Source organism: Cimex lectularius, unplaced genomic scaffold (genome assembly GCF_000648675.2).
Source record: "Cimex lectularius strain Harlan isolate CLEC.00 unplaced genomic scaffold, Clec_2.1 scaffold90, whole genome shotgun sequence".
NCBI classification, from domain to species: domain Eukaryota; kingdom Metazoa; phylum Arthropoda; class Insecta; order Hemiptera; family Cimicidae; genus Cimex; species Cimex lectularius.
Window position 1 is genome coordinate 1147322 of NW_019392684.1, and position 16004 is coordinate 1163325.

A 16004-nucleotide genomic window follows, 5' to 3' on the forward strand; every position below is an offset into this window, starting at 1 on the left:
AGGCGTGGGTGTAGCCTCTCTTTGTCAGTTTACTATTTACACAATTTTAAAACCATTATTCATTAACAGAATTTTAAATATTTGTGTAGCTTAATTAAAAAAGAAAAAGAATTCAGAAAAATATTTGTCTGAGTGTGGAAAGTTTTATTTCACTGTTTCTACACCCTACATAAAAAAAGTATTAAATGCTTAGCAAATCAAGGTTGGACTCAACTGGTTCATCCAGCTGACCCTGAAACTTTGAACATAATTAATTTGGGTTGGGAAAAACATCGTCCTGCTTTTGAATTATCCTGGAAATATTTTCTGCAAAATGTATCATTACACTAGCAAACTATTATCAACAATTAGGTTGACAAAAGTTCATTTCTGAATATACTGTTACTGATTTGATTTGTGGCATGGCAAGTTTAATTACACTTTAACATTTTTATTTAGCATGAAGAATAAAATGATTTATCGTTTAAAATAGCAACAATTTAAATGTTAATATATTTATAAGATTAAATATATGTATTTACCATTTAAATACACTAGGTAAATATTGTGTATAGAATATATCTATAAACGTTTTTAATTTGGAAAAATACTTATTATAAGACCAATTTGATGTCAATTTAGTCATTACTAAGGTTTCATTGATTTTCAGTTTTTTCTCGGTATCCCAGTGACATTAAAATTTTACAAATGGCTGGACAGTTTGCCAAACAGGTCAGTTGAACATGCAAACATTAATCAACTACTTTTTACTTACAATTACTGCTATACCCAAAATGGTACAAGTGTATGCATACAAAGACAAGTGTCTATAATTTTTAGCAGGATTTAGAAGATTAGAAATAGAACTTTAGAGAACTAAAAACAAAGAAAACTGCTGGGAAAATTTCTAAACATTTGTTTCCAATGCCTGAAAGGGAGATTGAGTAAGAACTCAACATACAGCTTTTAACTTAGACGCTGGAAGGACTCAAGTATTTAATAATTAAGATCAATGGGTTAAAGTTAATAAAATCTCCTTCCAGGTATAAAGTACGCCGAGTTGTCTAAAAGAAGCTATTAAGACAAAAAGAGCAAACACTCGAGAATTTAGAGAGTTTACAGTTTATGAGATTCTTTTTGTAGTCTGCTTATCTTCGATGGTTTGGTCTGTCAGTCATAGTTCGTCTTCTCAGATCCAACACTGAAGATGGCAACATCACAAAATGCGTCTGATAAACCAAATCAAATAGGATAGGAAACATTTACCTATTTATTTATTTTATAATTTTTTCTTAATTTGTGTTTAGATAGATTTCTTTAATATTTTACTTATATATGAAATTATCTGTCAATAACAATCTGAGATAATACTGAAAATAAATAAAAACTCAAGACATTTTCCAAGTGGGCAGACGTTTTGATTTTGTTGTCACGAGAATTATCTTATCCTGCCAAATAACATGCATTAAAATACAATAAATCTCTTGACTTGAGATTGAATATCATTTGCCAAACCCTGGGATTAATTTTTTATCAGCTGAGCCAAAAATATTCAAATTTCTTCAGGGAGGTAGAGCTGACATTAAAAATAGGCAAAGCCTGAGACATCATCGTTAAGCTAAACAAATTCGGTGAGTTAGACTGAACTGACATCAACAAAAAGTTAATAATAACTCAAAATTTAAGATCAAGAAACATTTGACCAAATCATTGAAAAGTTCTTTAATAATACAAAAAATTTAAAATACCTAGTTGTAAAAAAGAATTCTTTTTCCCTTTTATCAGATAATTCTTGAGCAACTAACACTAAATATAACATTTTTACATTTAGAAATATTTTTGCAATCTATTTTCAATAAAGAGAAAATCTTATGTAGGTCATATTTGATTTGATTTGCCATATTGATTTTGATCTGTCAGACCTTCTTATTTCAGAACTCAGTTTGGTTAAAACATCATAATTCCTTTTATCGATTTATATTTTCTTCAATTTTTGTTAAAATTCCAGAAAGGAAATTTTTATCAATCAAATATGATCAATGCCGTAGGGTAAATACAGTTGTATACGAAATCCAATTCGTCCTCCTCCGATCATTTTAAAAATGTTTTCGTTCAATCAATCCACAGATAAATTATCGCAAAACCAATTGTAAAAGGTCGGGGAAACGTTTCTGTTATAAAAGATTTACCAAAGGAGAAAAAGTGAAATAACGCCAGCGATTTTATTAATGCAAGATTATTGATCAACCTTTTGGAATAGTGAAGCGAATTGCATCAGATTGGAAGGAAATGAAAAATCCGAAAACAAATGGCAAACAAAATAACAAACAGACAAGTTTACAAGGGAAGGTCGTTAAAAAAAATTTAAATATTCTCCTTGAAGCTTTTTGAAATTTATGTGATAACAAAAATGATTAGCACAACAGACAAAACCAAAAATTTAGTAAAAACAAACAACAGAAATAAAGACTATGTTTTAAATAAAGATTGATTGGTTCTTGATTAATTCCATTACTGAATCTTAGTAATTACACTCGACTAAAACAACTAAAATTACTAAATCTTATCAGGGGGTCACAATATTATTTTTTAATCCTTTATATATTTTTATAATTTATTTTATTGGAATTAAAGTCCATCTATATAAAGATATGTCATTCTTACAATTTTTTTTTTACTTCTTACTAAAACTAAGTACTTCCTCATTCTACTTACTATTCTAAATTACAAGTTTCGCTCTTCATTTCTTGGATTAGGCCTTTATTTATACCATACAATTATGAACAAAATATGCAATACTCTTTAGAATATTGGTTTTGAAAAAAATAATAATAATAAACTTTTCCACTTTTGGTGCTTATATATGAACAATTATGATGGAGGTTCAATTCTATTCCTAGATGACAAGATGGGAGGATATGAGGATCACAAGTATTTACAAAACATAATAATTCCACATGGGTTGACATCTTCAATAGCAATCCTTAATTTTAAATGAAAAGCTTGATTTAAGCGAGCCTTACTCTCGATTGACCTTGTTTTTATTTAACCTTTTTGGGACTTGTCACAAGTTATATAATTTGGCTTATGCTCCTCCTCAGGTCTTGTGCCTTTTTTTTTTTTTTTTTGAAGCATTTTTGAAGCTCTACCTGGACACACATTTCGGTAGTAAATGGCCATCTCCCACACCCTTTGCCATCCTTTTCAAGAATGAACCATTCCTTTCTCTTTTTTCTTATTTGTCATTTACTTACTTCTGTAAAAAACTCTAATTCTCTGAATAATCAACAGAACACTTCTAATTTTGATACACGATTGGAAAATAAATCAGGTTGGGCATGTAGGGGCTGAGATTGTAGGCAGGAAACGTGTTTTAGCATTGTAAAATGAGTCGCGAGGTTTTAAAAAAATTAACAAGGCAAAATGATTTTAGTATAATATTAAAATAAAATATCTAGTGATGATTGAAACATTAAGATTTGTAGAATTTAAATAAATAAGAGAGTTTCACCTGTCACACAGTTTAACTATTCATTCATAATTAATATTAAATTATGTTAGGAATAGGGGCTCTTATGCTTGGCTTAAGTTGGAATGAGTGATCAAAACGAATGAAAATAAAAATGACTTAATTTCTCGATCACTCATCACTTGTATGTTGTAGTTCAAACAGTATAATCAAGTTCTCGAATGATCCTAAATAATCAAATGATTTTATTATAACTGATTATTCCAATCACTAGTTTGTTTCTATTGTCGGCTATTAGCAAAACCTAATTTTACTTGATCTATTTTTAAACTTAATATAAGATCAACCTTGCATCATTTTCAATCCAAGTCAATTTGTCACAAATAATTCTAAATTGTCCGCTTTATTGTGAGACTGTTATAATTAACAACACATATTAGAAAGCCCTAATTAATAAACCATCAATATTTTTTTAACAGTAGGCTATTAATTAAAAATTAATATTTGGCTAATTAATATCATATTCAAATATTTGCTGTAAAATAGAGGTCAAGGGAATTTCACAACGTTGCTACTTTATTCTGTTGCTTTCTGACTAAAGTTGAGTCATATTACTGACCTAATCCGGTCAATTTGCTATCATTTATAAATTAATTATTGCATAATAGATAAACTACATAAAAATTACTAAAATATTCAACATTTTGAATAACTTCATGTATTAATCTGTTATTCAATAAACAATAATAATGCAAACTCACATTGATCTTTGGACAATTAATCCCTGTACAATTAAATCAGACTGTACAAAACCTTAGTTATCACAGTGCTAAAAAGAAAATTTTATAAAATTCATGGCTTAAGATCAGTTGGTTTTATCCGTCGTTGCAATCTAAATTCCATTTGAAACCAAGGACAAAGGAAAGTTACCAGATTGAAAAATAGCATTGGCAAAGTGGCCAGATGTAATTAAATATTTTACTTTTAAATCAGATAAATTTGCCATTACAGGCGACGATCACTACTTGACCATGCTGTAAACACCTCGGACAAAATAATGAATTACATTACAAAATATAAAAAATTTGGTGAAGGAAGTTTAGATTAAAAAATGTTATATAATATCATATTGACCTTTAAGTTGGTTCAGATCCGTTATCTAGTTATGTAAAATTCCAATGATTTATTCCAACTGCATGTTTGAATTAATATATTTTGATGAAATTTTTTTTAAGTTTTAAACAAATGTAACACATTTCCTGTTTAGATCAAACATAAAAAGGTAAACAGTCAGAAAAAAAGATAAGATATGGCCATTATGTTTCACAATAATCTACAAACCAGCAGAATAATACCTACAATGCTGATAAGATGCAAACTAATGTACATAATATTTGTTTAAATATATTTAAAAAAGTCAACATACCTTTTTCTTATTATTACTATTGCTTTTGGTAACTTCAGGTACAATAGGCTCTGAGTAAAAGGAATTCCAGGCTTTGTTGGCAGCTTCTATCCTTGAAGATTGGCCACTATCACATGAGATGCAATCGTTGGAAAATAAACTGCAGCCAAACTGTAACAAACATCAAACATAAGTAATTCCTGTCACATTTTTTTAATAAATAATTTATACTAGCAAAACAAGCCAACACTTTTTTTTTTCTTGCTGGATTGTCTCTTTTACAATAAATGAAAAACAAAATCTATAATAAGTAATCAAAATAGAAAAAAAGTGTACTTTCATGTTGTCATTGAATTGCAGAATTACAAATCAAATTTAAACAAGTGTTTTTGCCTTTATCATGTATAACAAAAGTTTGAGGAATTGTTTGGACTTATCTCTTTTTTGTCATAAATGACAAAAGTTCAAAGAATTGGTTGGGCATAACTTTTTCTTTGTCATCAGACAACAAAAGTTCAAGGAATTGGTTGGGCATAACTCTTTCTCTTTGTCATTAGACAACAAAAGATCTTAAAATATGAATGTGACTCTCTTGGTCAACAAGAGTCAAGAAATATTGCAGCCTAAATTATTTCACTTTGTCATCTAACAAGAAATGATCAAACTAGAATTTTGAGTCAACAAAGGGGCTGACCTGGAAAGAATTGGCATGATTTTTTTTTTCCAATGACCAAACACCAAAAACAGAATATGACTCATCTTTATAATTTTTTCTCCTCCCCACCTCCAACAAATCACAAATTATAAAATTGGCTACACTTTGTTCCTTCTCCTTGTCAACAAATTTCTGACAACTTTCAGGCCCATTACAAATTATTAATTAATTATTATATCAATTATAATTAAGCTTTCATATTTGTCATAAAATTCCGTAAGAAGAAAAAATTATCTCTGTCAACTGTCCGTGAACTTTCAGCTACTATGACCAATTCTTAGAATGTCAATTTTTGATATTTTTTGTTACTTTATTCGTGTCTTGTAAACCCAATTCGATGCGAATGTGTTCTACGCAAATCTCTTTTCTTATAATAAGGATTTATATTTTGTTCGGAAGTCAATCTATCCGTCATTTTTTGTTTTTAACCACTACTTAAAAGATAAAAACCCAAGCAGCAATGAAGAATGTCCCAGGCTTACTGCTATTTCGCAATACCATGCAAGTTGACAACTGACAGCATGCGACCTGCTGCTTGTGCCATGGTGGGGGAAGGCGATTAAAAACAAAAAATGTTGTAGTTACTCGAATGTCAGGTACTAACTGACTTACACATGATAGTAACTCATACAATGCGGTTACACAGTGCGAGTAGCTGCACTGCAGTAACTGACAACTTAGGTCAGCTCGGATGCTAGCTCGCACTGTGTAGCCAGGCCTTTAGATTTGTGTACTGATTAGACTCAGACAGGGCACACAGTAAGAAACAAAATGATCAAGATCCCTTTATAACAAAAAGCTAGTGGTTGCCAGAAGCAAGCCTCACATACTCTCTATGACGAGCAGGAGAGTCAGGGAGTTGAAGGATTTTCCGGATATAGACAAGATAAGTCCATGATTGTTTTTGAGTACATGTAGTTAGGAATTGAAGAGGGTAAGCCATAAAGCGTTTTAATAAAAAAAACCTCAGAAATTTTTCAATGACGTCATACTGTTGATATGATTTGGGTTCATTGAACAGGGCAGCCATAGAACAACACAGATCTAGTTATAGCATTAAACACATTGTGTTTAGTTTTCGGTGGAATGTTGTTATTCAACATCAGGCCAGCCCAAATTCTATTAAATCCTTCTTAGCCACTAGGTCTTTTCTATTCGTGTCCCACAATCCTTCTTAGCCATAGATGATACCTGCTTCAAATGATAATGGAAGGCATAAGAGTAACTCGAAGGTCTACAATTTCAACTGGTAATCCCTTGTAGAAAAAAAACTGTCAGTTATCTATGTGAGTGAGATCACATTGATTGACAGACAACGCACAGACCAAACTGCTGGATCCAAGATTGTTTTTTTGACATCCCATCCCTATTTATAAATATAAAACAATTCCATGACTGACAGACAATGCACAGACCGAACCACTGGATCCAAAGGGCCTAAATTTCAACAGTCCATTCCTTCAACGGCGTGGATAGCCGCTAAGAAAAGATTTTTTTTTAATTCCATCCCCTTCATCAGTGTATATAGATTATACCTTCGAAACATCCTTTCTGATCCGAGCCCTTAAACTCTGGAACTCCCTAGCTTTTTTATTTGTCACACTGGCTCATTTTCTTCCTTCAAATCCCACCTGTATAATCATCTCTCCCTCCGAACAGAGACACGTTAATATTTGATATTTTTGTTTAATATTCTTGTTATGTTTTCTTATGTCTTGCCTTACTTGTATACACTGTGCCAAGATTTTTATTTCATTTTATTTTTAATTTCATAGAAGGAACTTCTTTTATTTATAAAGAATATTTATTTATATTCTTAAGGGACACCAGTTCCAGAATAAAATTATTTTTTCTTCTACATAAGGCAGTACTGTGACTGACTGACAGACAAACAACATGCAGATCAAACTGCTGGATTTAAAGGGCTGACATTTCAACAGTCCATTCCTATAATGACATGGATAGCCAGTAAAAAAGATATTTTTGAAATTCCATCCCTTTCTTCTGTATATATATAAAACAGTTCCGTGAATGACTGCCAATGCACAGACCAAACCACTGGATCTATCTAAAGGGCTGAAGTTTCTGCAGTTCATTTCTATAATTAAATGGATACGGCTAAGAGATTTCTTTTTTTTAAATCCCATCCTTGTTTATATACATAAAATGTGACTGGCTGAGACAACGCATAGACCAAACTGCTGGATCTAAAGGGCTGAAATTTTGACATTCCATCTTACAATGACATGGTTGTCCGCTAAGATTTTTTGAAATTCCAACCTTAAGTGGATCATATGGACAAGTTTTTTACCATGACCAAAGTGAACTGAACTTGAGAAACATATATTAGAACTTGAGACATTATATTAGAAAGCCTCACTAGCACTTTGCATCGCATTAGATAAGTACATTAAAAACAGTCTTGCGAAGATGAAATCGTGGGTAAAAGCTAATTGCACTTTCGCTGCTTGGCAATGGAAACATTTTGAAGGAAATAATTTTCACATAACAAAGTAGTAAGTCAACCTTGCAAGACCTATTCTTAATTGGGTAAGAGGTAATTTTTGACAGGTTCAGAAAAAGAAAAACTTAGCATTATTTAACGGAATAATGGGACTTTGTATGAAATTGGGGAGTACATGAGAGATAGGAAATACTTACTCGTTCAAAATCACTGAATTCGCTTACTGAAGAGCTATCGCACAAGTCTTGAAATATCACAGTATCATCATCATCGCTAGAAACGTCATCGTCATCGTCGTCGTCGATTTCTTCCGTGTCGTCCTCGTCCTGGCAGCCGTCATCGAAGACGATGAAACTGTCGTCACTGTCGGTCGACGACTCGGAGACGTTGCGGTTGCAGGTCCTGGCCGGCGGAGGGTCGCGGGCCGACGTCTCGCCCGGCTCCCTCAGGATATTCTCGGTGATCTTTTCGACGATGTCGCATATGAAGACTTCGCTGCCTCGCTGTGTCGAGCCGACCTGGCTCTTGCTCCCGATGAAGCCGCCGACGACGATCGCCCTCGTAGCGATTACACTGACGCTCGCGATCTGGTCCGTCATCTTCAGAAGGTTTTCGGACTTTGTTGAAAAACACCTCGGCTCGACGAACGAACCCCGACCCAGGTACTGTCCGAATAAGTTCTTGTTTCCGTTTCTCTGGTGGAAACTTTGAAAATCCATTTTATTTTTATTATTAATCTTCTAATTCGCTTTTTATTTATGTACAAAATCGGTCGTTATATGATACAAACGCTTTTAACAAGACATACGCTTACAAGGCGATCTGTCGCTCGGAATAAATCTATTAATACGTATATTACGGCTTCTACATGGAAACGTAACGGCGCAATTCCGAGATCCTTCGATTATCGCGTGAGAAAAAATACCTGAAATTTTCCTCCTGGGTTTTATTTCCTGAACGTATCCTCTCACTTTGTCGAAGGCTGGTGTCTCTATAAAAATACTCTCGTCTCTCAAAAAGTTATCGACGTTCTTACTCTTAAAATTTGAACCGAGAACGTATTTAGTGGCGGATATTTCCTCTGCGGCAAACATTTTTGCGTTTAAGTCAGACTGATAAAAACAATAAGGATTTTCACTTGGCCATCTTGTCTCTCAGATTGAGATCCTTGACGCGAGGCGAAGCGGCGGGCTTGGTGGGGACGGGATTTTCCCACTTTCGCAACCTAGTTTTCCTTTTGGAAATAAGAATTTTATAATTTGAAGACGACGAATGAACTAATTTCCAGGGGATTTATGTTTTTTTTGTTTTTTTTAGTTAATCAAAACATTTGGATTAAGACCGTCTTTTGTGGATGCGCACGTGTCAGGCGAGATACGAAAGGCAGTGACGCGAGCAGCGGCTTACTCAACTTCAAACTTAAATTTGGCAGCTTTTCGCCGCGTCTCACAAAAAGTTTCACAATAAAAAAACAAGATTTCCTTCTTTATGAAAAAAATATCAAACCTTTCTAAACGAATAAATTTAAAATAAAATTCAAAACAAAAAATTTAACATATGCAAATTGATTGATTGATTGATTATAAAACTCAACTTCTTAAACATTACGTACAAACACACATATGTGTAAAAATTGAGTGCATGTTGTGTTTTATAATAAGCAATGGAGGTATCAGATCCGGGCTGATTTTTGAAAGAGTTGTTTTAAGTTTGAGTATTGATGTATTAGACTATTTGTACTAGATCTCAGATACCGGTCGCTCCAGAAATTGTACCCAAAATGTAAAAAAATTTGAAAAAGCATTGAAAAATAAAAAAATTAGAAAAAGTAGAAGTTTTAACTGGTTTTTAGATTTTCACCTACCAGTGGAGGTGTTAGGTGTAAGTTTGATTATTGATGTATTAGTCTATTTCTACTAGAGCTCAGATACCGATCAGTCCAGAAATTGTACCCAAAATGTAAAAAAAATTTGGAAAAGTAGGTGTTTTAGCGGGTTTTTAGATTTTCAATTGCCGGTGGAGGTGTTAGTTGCAAGATTGAGTATTGATGTATTACACTATTTCTACTAGATCGCAGATACCAATAGATCCAGGAATTGTACCCAAAAACTCTTGAAAAGTAGAGAAAAATATAAAAAAAATTGAAAAAGTAGATGTTTTAATTTGTTTTTAGATTTTCACCTATCAGTGGAGGTGTTAGTTGTAAGTTTAGTATTGATGTATTCGACTATTTCTACCATTTCTCAGATGCCGATCAATCCAGAAATTGTACCCAAAATGTAAAACTGTCTTTGTAAAACTGGTGAAATATCTAAAAAATTTGAAAAAGCAGGTGCCTTAACTGGTTTTTACATTTTCACTTACCAGTGGAGGTGTTAGTTGTAAGTTTGAGTATCGATGTATTAGACTATTTCTACTAGATCTCAGATATCAATCGGTCCAGAAATTGTATCCAAAAGTTTGTAAAAACTTGCTATACACTGATGGACAAAATATATATCTCTCTTAAATTTTAATGTATTTAGGTATATTTATTTTTTATATACCAAAATAGGTTTATAGAAATGCTAAATGGTGGAGTGAGTAGGTTGTTCAATCTTTATAAAAATATAATTCCTACTCACAGTTAGGAGCAGTGTGTGCTCACATCTTTTTATAAAGATGAAAAATAGGTTTGGTTGTAAAAATAAGACATTAAAAAAAAAATTACCTAATTCTAAAAAACTTAAATTATTAACAAGATAAAATGATATGAACTTATGTACTACATGAAATACCCTCTCAATTTAACTGAGAAAATATTCAGATCGGGTATAGATGAAAAATGTTCAGACTCTTCCTTATCTTTGCTGATGGATCTAAAATGGACGGAAGCACGGGATTTGCTTTTTATGATCACCAAAGAAAGTTTAAAAAACAGTAATGTCTTCCAAGGCTTTGCAAGTGTTTGCAAGCTTTAGAACATGCTGCTTGTTTGGATTGTGTAAAGATCTGCATTCTGACAGACAGTGGAAGTATCGTCTCTTAACTGAGAAACTTTTGAATAGGGATTGGTAATTATGAGCATATATTAATAGACATCATGCAAAACATATAGCCTTACTCAGGCGGAAAAGGAAAGATCACCCTGCTGGGTCAAAGTGGATATCTAAGTCACCTTGGGTGAGGGACGAGGGGCCTGAATCCTATCGAGGGATGGTTCCCATCAGTCAAAGTTAGCCCATGTGACCTGGGGTATGTGAACTTTTCCAAGCCAATTGAGATGTAATGGTTTTTATCCACAACCTGGAGGGGCCACAGTATAAGAATACACAGTATAAAATGATTGTTGTAGGTATCCCCTTCGCTGGTAGCAGTCATTATCAGGGTCAAAATAAAATCTAAAAACAATTATAAGTAAAGAAAAAACCAGAAAATTCAAAAACAAAAATTTAAAAAAACCTTTTTTGTCCCATAGCGAGTATTACCTCGTACCTCTGTACAAATCACACCTATTAAACACCTTTGAATTCCTTGGAAAAAATTTCTGATAAAATCCTGAGAAATGCTTTCCCATTCATCAAGAACAGCTGATCTCAACCATTCTAGGGTGTTAGGACCTATGTTTAGTCATCGCTTAAGTTGGTCCCAAGTGTGTTCGATTGGATTCAAATCTGGACTTTGAGCTGGCTGAACCAAGCTATCAACATCAACCTGCTACTTTTCACAATTCCAAAATGCTTTTTTTTCAATTAAAATTCCAATGGAACTCTTGCTCTTTTCAGCAACGGGTTGATCAGTAATTGGACTTGTGTGATGATGTTTTTGCTGTCTCTTTCCAATGTTATACTGCCTGCAGGCTGCTCATTTTTCCTGTGTTCAAATTACAGATGCAGCAATTAAGAAAATAATGTTGAATCAGTTCTTTTATGATTCATTATTATTCTTTTTGAATAATCATTGTCAAGGAAACCAGATTGAATAAAATAAATGAATAATTATAATATGACAAAAAAAATGAAATGAGATCAGGTATAGTATATACATTTTTTAACTGTGTTTAAATGGTTATAAAAATACACAATAAAAATTTAAAAGTTAAATAGTTTTTCCAAATAATTTACCTTATCTCATGTTAATCTTTTTATAATAAAATTTTTTAATACATAATTAAAGATATTCATTTGTTTTATTTTTTCTCGTATCCTTGACAACGATTATTCTGTTTGAAAGATCTAATTCAACAGCGTTTTCTTAACTGTTGTATCGGTGATTTAAACATACGACAAAATGAGAAACCTATTCGGGATGAACAACCTCGAAAAGAGACCTCTTATAAACCAACAAAAACAGGATTATGGCATTGTGGGCTGTAATTTGAGTAAAATTACTGAGTCTTCAATTGCTGAATGCAGTAAGTTATCCAGTAGAATATCGATTGAAAATAGACCTAATAATACTACAAAAAACAGCAAACCCGTAGAAAGCCCAACGACTAATTCCAGTATAATTACAACGGTGCATAGCACGAAACTGGCATCGCAACATTGTAAGCAAAAAAAATGTTCTCATACCATTGAAAAAAATGTTTTTGCTCGCTTTCCATATGAAATGAAAGCATTTGACTATGACAAACCAATCCAAAATTTACCTATCTTGCATCAACAAATTATTGGTACAGAAACATATAAACATAATCGAAAAAGGCCAACTGATATTTCTTCTACATACAATGACAAGAATCAAATTATTTTCAGAGAAAATAGAAAGCAACACTCATATGGCCAAAAGAGACAAAATTACTTAGATAAAAACTATTTCTGCTCACACATCATTCAGAATTATGATACACCATCCACAAAAGGTGATCTGAACTGCCTGGATGAGCATTTTGTCCCAATAGCAAGAACAAGACCGACAGGTGAACCAGACAGAAAATTTACAAAAACATCAGATGTTGCTGTTCAAACAGTCAAATCGTCCAGCACAGTAGATGGGACTGTGCAAACTGAAGAAATAGACGTGAGGAGTCAATATTCTCAAACAACCATCTTAGCAGCAAACAACTTTGTATGTATGGACATAGGACAGACTCAAACAGGAAAAAAGACAAAACCCAAAATAAAGAAAAATGATAAAGAAAGGAACATGCAGGTTGAGACATCTAGGACAAAAGCTATCGAGCTGAGCTGCACAGAAAAAACAATTAAATGTACTAACAATTGTGTTGCGCCAAAAGAAAGTGAAATTATGGCTGGAAGGATCATAGGTGAATTTTGATTATTTATTACTCTACTGAGTAAACTATTAAAATTAAATATTTTGTAAGGGGGTGCTTGCTATAGATACAGTTTTTGTTATTTTTTCATTAAATTATAAAATATTTTGAACATATTCTTTTATTTTTGTTAATTTTATTTTCTATTTTTTAGATGCATATCACATTCCAAAAAAGCATCGTTTGATCTCCAAATCAGTGCCAACAAACATAAATAATCAAGAAATTAGCAAAGAACTTAAATCAATGTCAGCTTTGCATAATGAAAAAGTAACGAATAGTAGCCAATTTCTTACTAAAGATTTAAACAAAGAAATGAGACCAAGATTTCGGACTTCTTTGCCTCCTGCAATTGATGACGAATGTTCAATGAACATTCATGCCTGTCCTAAAAGATCACTTGTGCTAAGCAATCAAGATGATTTAGGCCTAACCTTATTGAAAGAAATACCACAAAATGTGCAGTCAGATAATTCATGCATGAGTACTGGTGAAATGTCTAGCACAGACACCACATGTTCAACTCTATCTCGTCCAGTGTATAAAAAAAGAAAATTATCTGACATTAATCATGACGCTGAAACTTATCGGAATTTTTGGAAAAAGATTTCGTGCGATGGTCGAAAAAAGTCCATTGAAAGCCACAATAAATTTATGAATTCTGTAAGTGAAGAATCTACTTGGGATGAAGGCAATGACTCGAGTGTGATGGAATCAACATGTACATATGATTCAACCGGATCTTGGAGTACGAGACAACAAGACTTTTCAAGTCCTGATTCTTCCAATGATGAAATGTCTTCCGACGCCAGTCAGATCAGAAATAAAAGAAATAGACAGATTGAAAAATCCATGCTCAGACATATATCTCAAAGAAATGATTCACGTAGAATGTATGCAATTGAATCAAGTGATTTTAGCAAGCATATTGACCAAAGCCAAATGCACCAAAAACATAGAAAAATAAAAGAATTAAAAATGATGGTTGCTGTGGATGGGCTAGATGAAGACTTTGAAATGATGATTTATTATGCAGAGAAATGTCCAAACAGAAAAAGGAGTATTCGATATATTGATATCGAACTAAGCAATTCAATAACAACATGTGTTGATTTAGTTAAATCAATTGTAGTATCGGCCTTCTCCCCTCTTCAGCGTATTGCTGAGCCATCCAGTCAGAAAAGTGTGATTGGCATCAATAACACCAGAGACTATGAAACTAAGCAACTTGACCATTGTGAAACATATAACACCCACGACAACACAGAAGACACAACTGACTTCAAAACTAAATGCGACACAGAACACACAACTGACTTCAGAACAGATAACACAAATGAGTACAACACCAACATGGCAAATAACTGCAAAACACACTCTCAAGATTCTGCAATGGATGAAAACGCAGAAAGTCACGGAACTAATAACACCAAAAAGGCAATTGAAAGTGTGTATTCTAACAACAGTGAGACACCCAGACCTCAGGAAACACTAACTACCCCACCAAAGAGCTTGAGAGTCTTCTCACCTCCACAAATTTCTGCACATTCTATCAATAAAAGTGAAAACCTTACAAGTAGAGATGAAAGTTCATCTAAATCTTTGTCTTCAACTTTAAGCGGATCCACATCGAACAAACAGCAAAAATCCAATAAGCCAACTGTACAACACAAAACACATAACCCTGAGCATTCTGAAAAAGATAACACCAACAAGTACAGTACAGAAAAAGCAGAAAATCATGGAACTAATAACATGAAAAAGGCAATTGAAAGTGTGTATTCTAGCAACAGTATGAAACCCAGACCTCAGGAAACACTAACTACCCCACCAAAGAGCTTGAGAGTCTTCTCACCTCCACAAATTTCTGCACATTATCTCAATAAAAGTGATAACCTTACAAGTAGAGATGAAAGTTCATCTAACTCTTTGTTTTCAACTTTAAGCGGATCCACATCGAAAAAACAGCAAAAATCCAATAAGCCAACTGTACAACACAAAACACATCACCCTGAGCATTCTGGAAAAGCTAGCACCAACAAGTTCAATTCAGTAAAAGCAGAAAATCACGGAACTAATAACACCAAAAAGGCAATTGAAAGTGTGAATTCTAACAACAGTGTGAAACACAGACCTCAGGAAACACTAACTAGCCCCTCAAAGAGCCACGTCTTCTCACCTCCACAAATTTCTGCACGTTCTCTCAATAAAAGTGATAACCTTACCAGTAGTGATGAAAGTTCATCTAACTCTTTAACATCTACAACTTTAAGTGGATGCATATCGAAAAAACAGCAAAAATCCAATAAGCCAACTGTATCACGCCCCCCAATCAAGTCTTTCCATGAATTATTTACACAATTGGAAAACATTTTGGGAGAGGATGAACATTAAATATGGGCGATACCACTTGGCTTGGAAGGACTAATAAATCATTTAAACAAAGCATTTGTTGTTAATTATTAAGTTTGCAAACTTACATTTGAATTTAAAAACCTTAAGATTTAGATTGTTTTATTTTTTATTTATGGCCTTATGAACTTGGCATATTAGGCAAGGAATATTATATCTCATGTGATGTGATTTTTTTTTTAAATGGGGAGGGGAAGTATAGCATAAAAAATTATGGTAGAATTAAATTGAGTTATGAAGAATTACTTTGTGGAGGAAATTAAGTTTGGTGTTAAATTAATTTGATGTCAATAAAGTTCTTCG

General features: G+C 33.0%; 2 protein-coding genes across 2 annotated transcripts in view; both read left to right on the forward strand.

Annotated features, from left to right (window-relative positions):
* The first annotated feature begins 8291 nt into the window (after positions 1-8291).
* The window catches only part of LOC106672149 (homeobox protein PKNOX2-like), a 28571-nt gene continuing 20858 nt past the window's right edge, over positions 8292-16004 (forward strand). The window contains exon 1 of the mRNA XM_014403334.2: positions 8292-8694. Within this exon, the coding sequence (XP_014258820.1) occupies positions 8381-8694 (314 nt within the window). The 5' untranslated portion in view covers positions 8292-8380. The remainder of the gene's footprint in view (positions 8695-16004) is intronic.
* Positions 12240-15964, forward strand: LOC106672148. Its single transcript, XM_024225734.1, has 2 exons — positions 12240-13280; positions 13444-15964. The coding sequence occupies exons 1-2, from the start codon at positions 12302-12304 to the stop codon at positions 15681-15683; spliced, it is 3219 nt and encodes a 1072-aa protein (XP_024081502.1). The 5' UTR covers positions 12240-12301; the 3' UTR covers positions 15684-15964.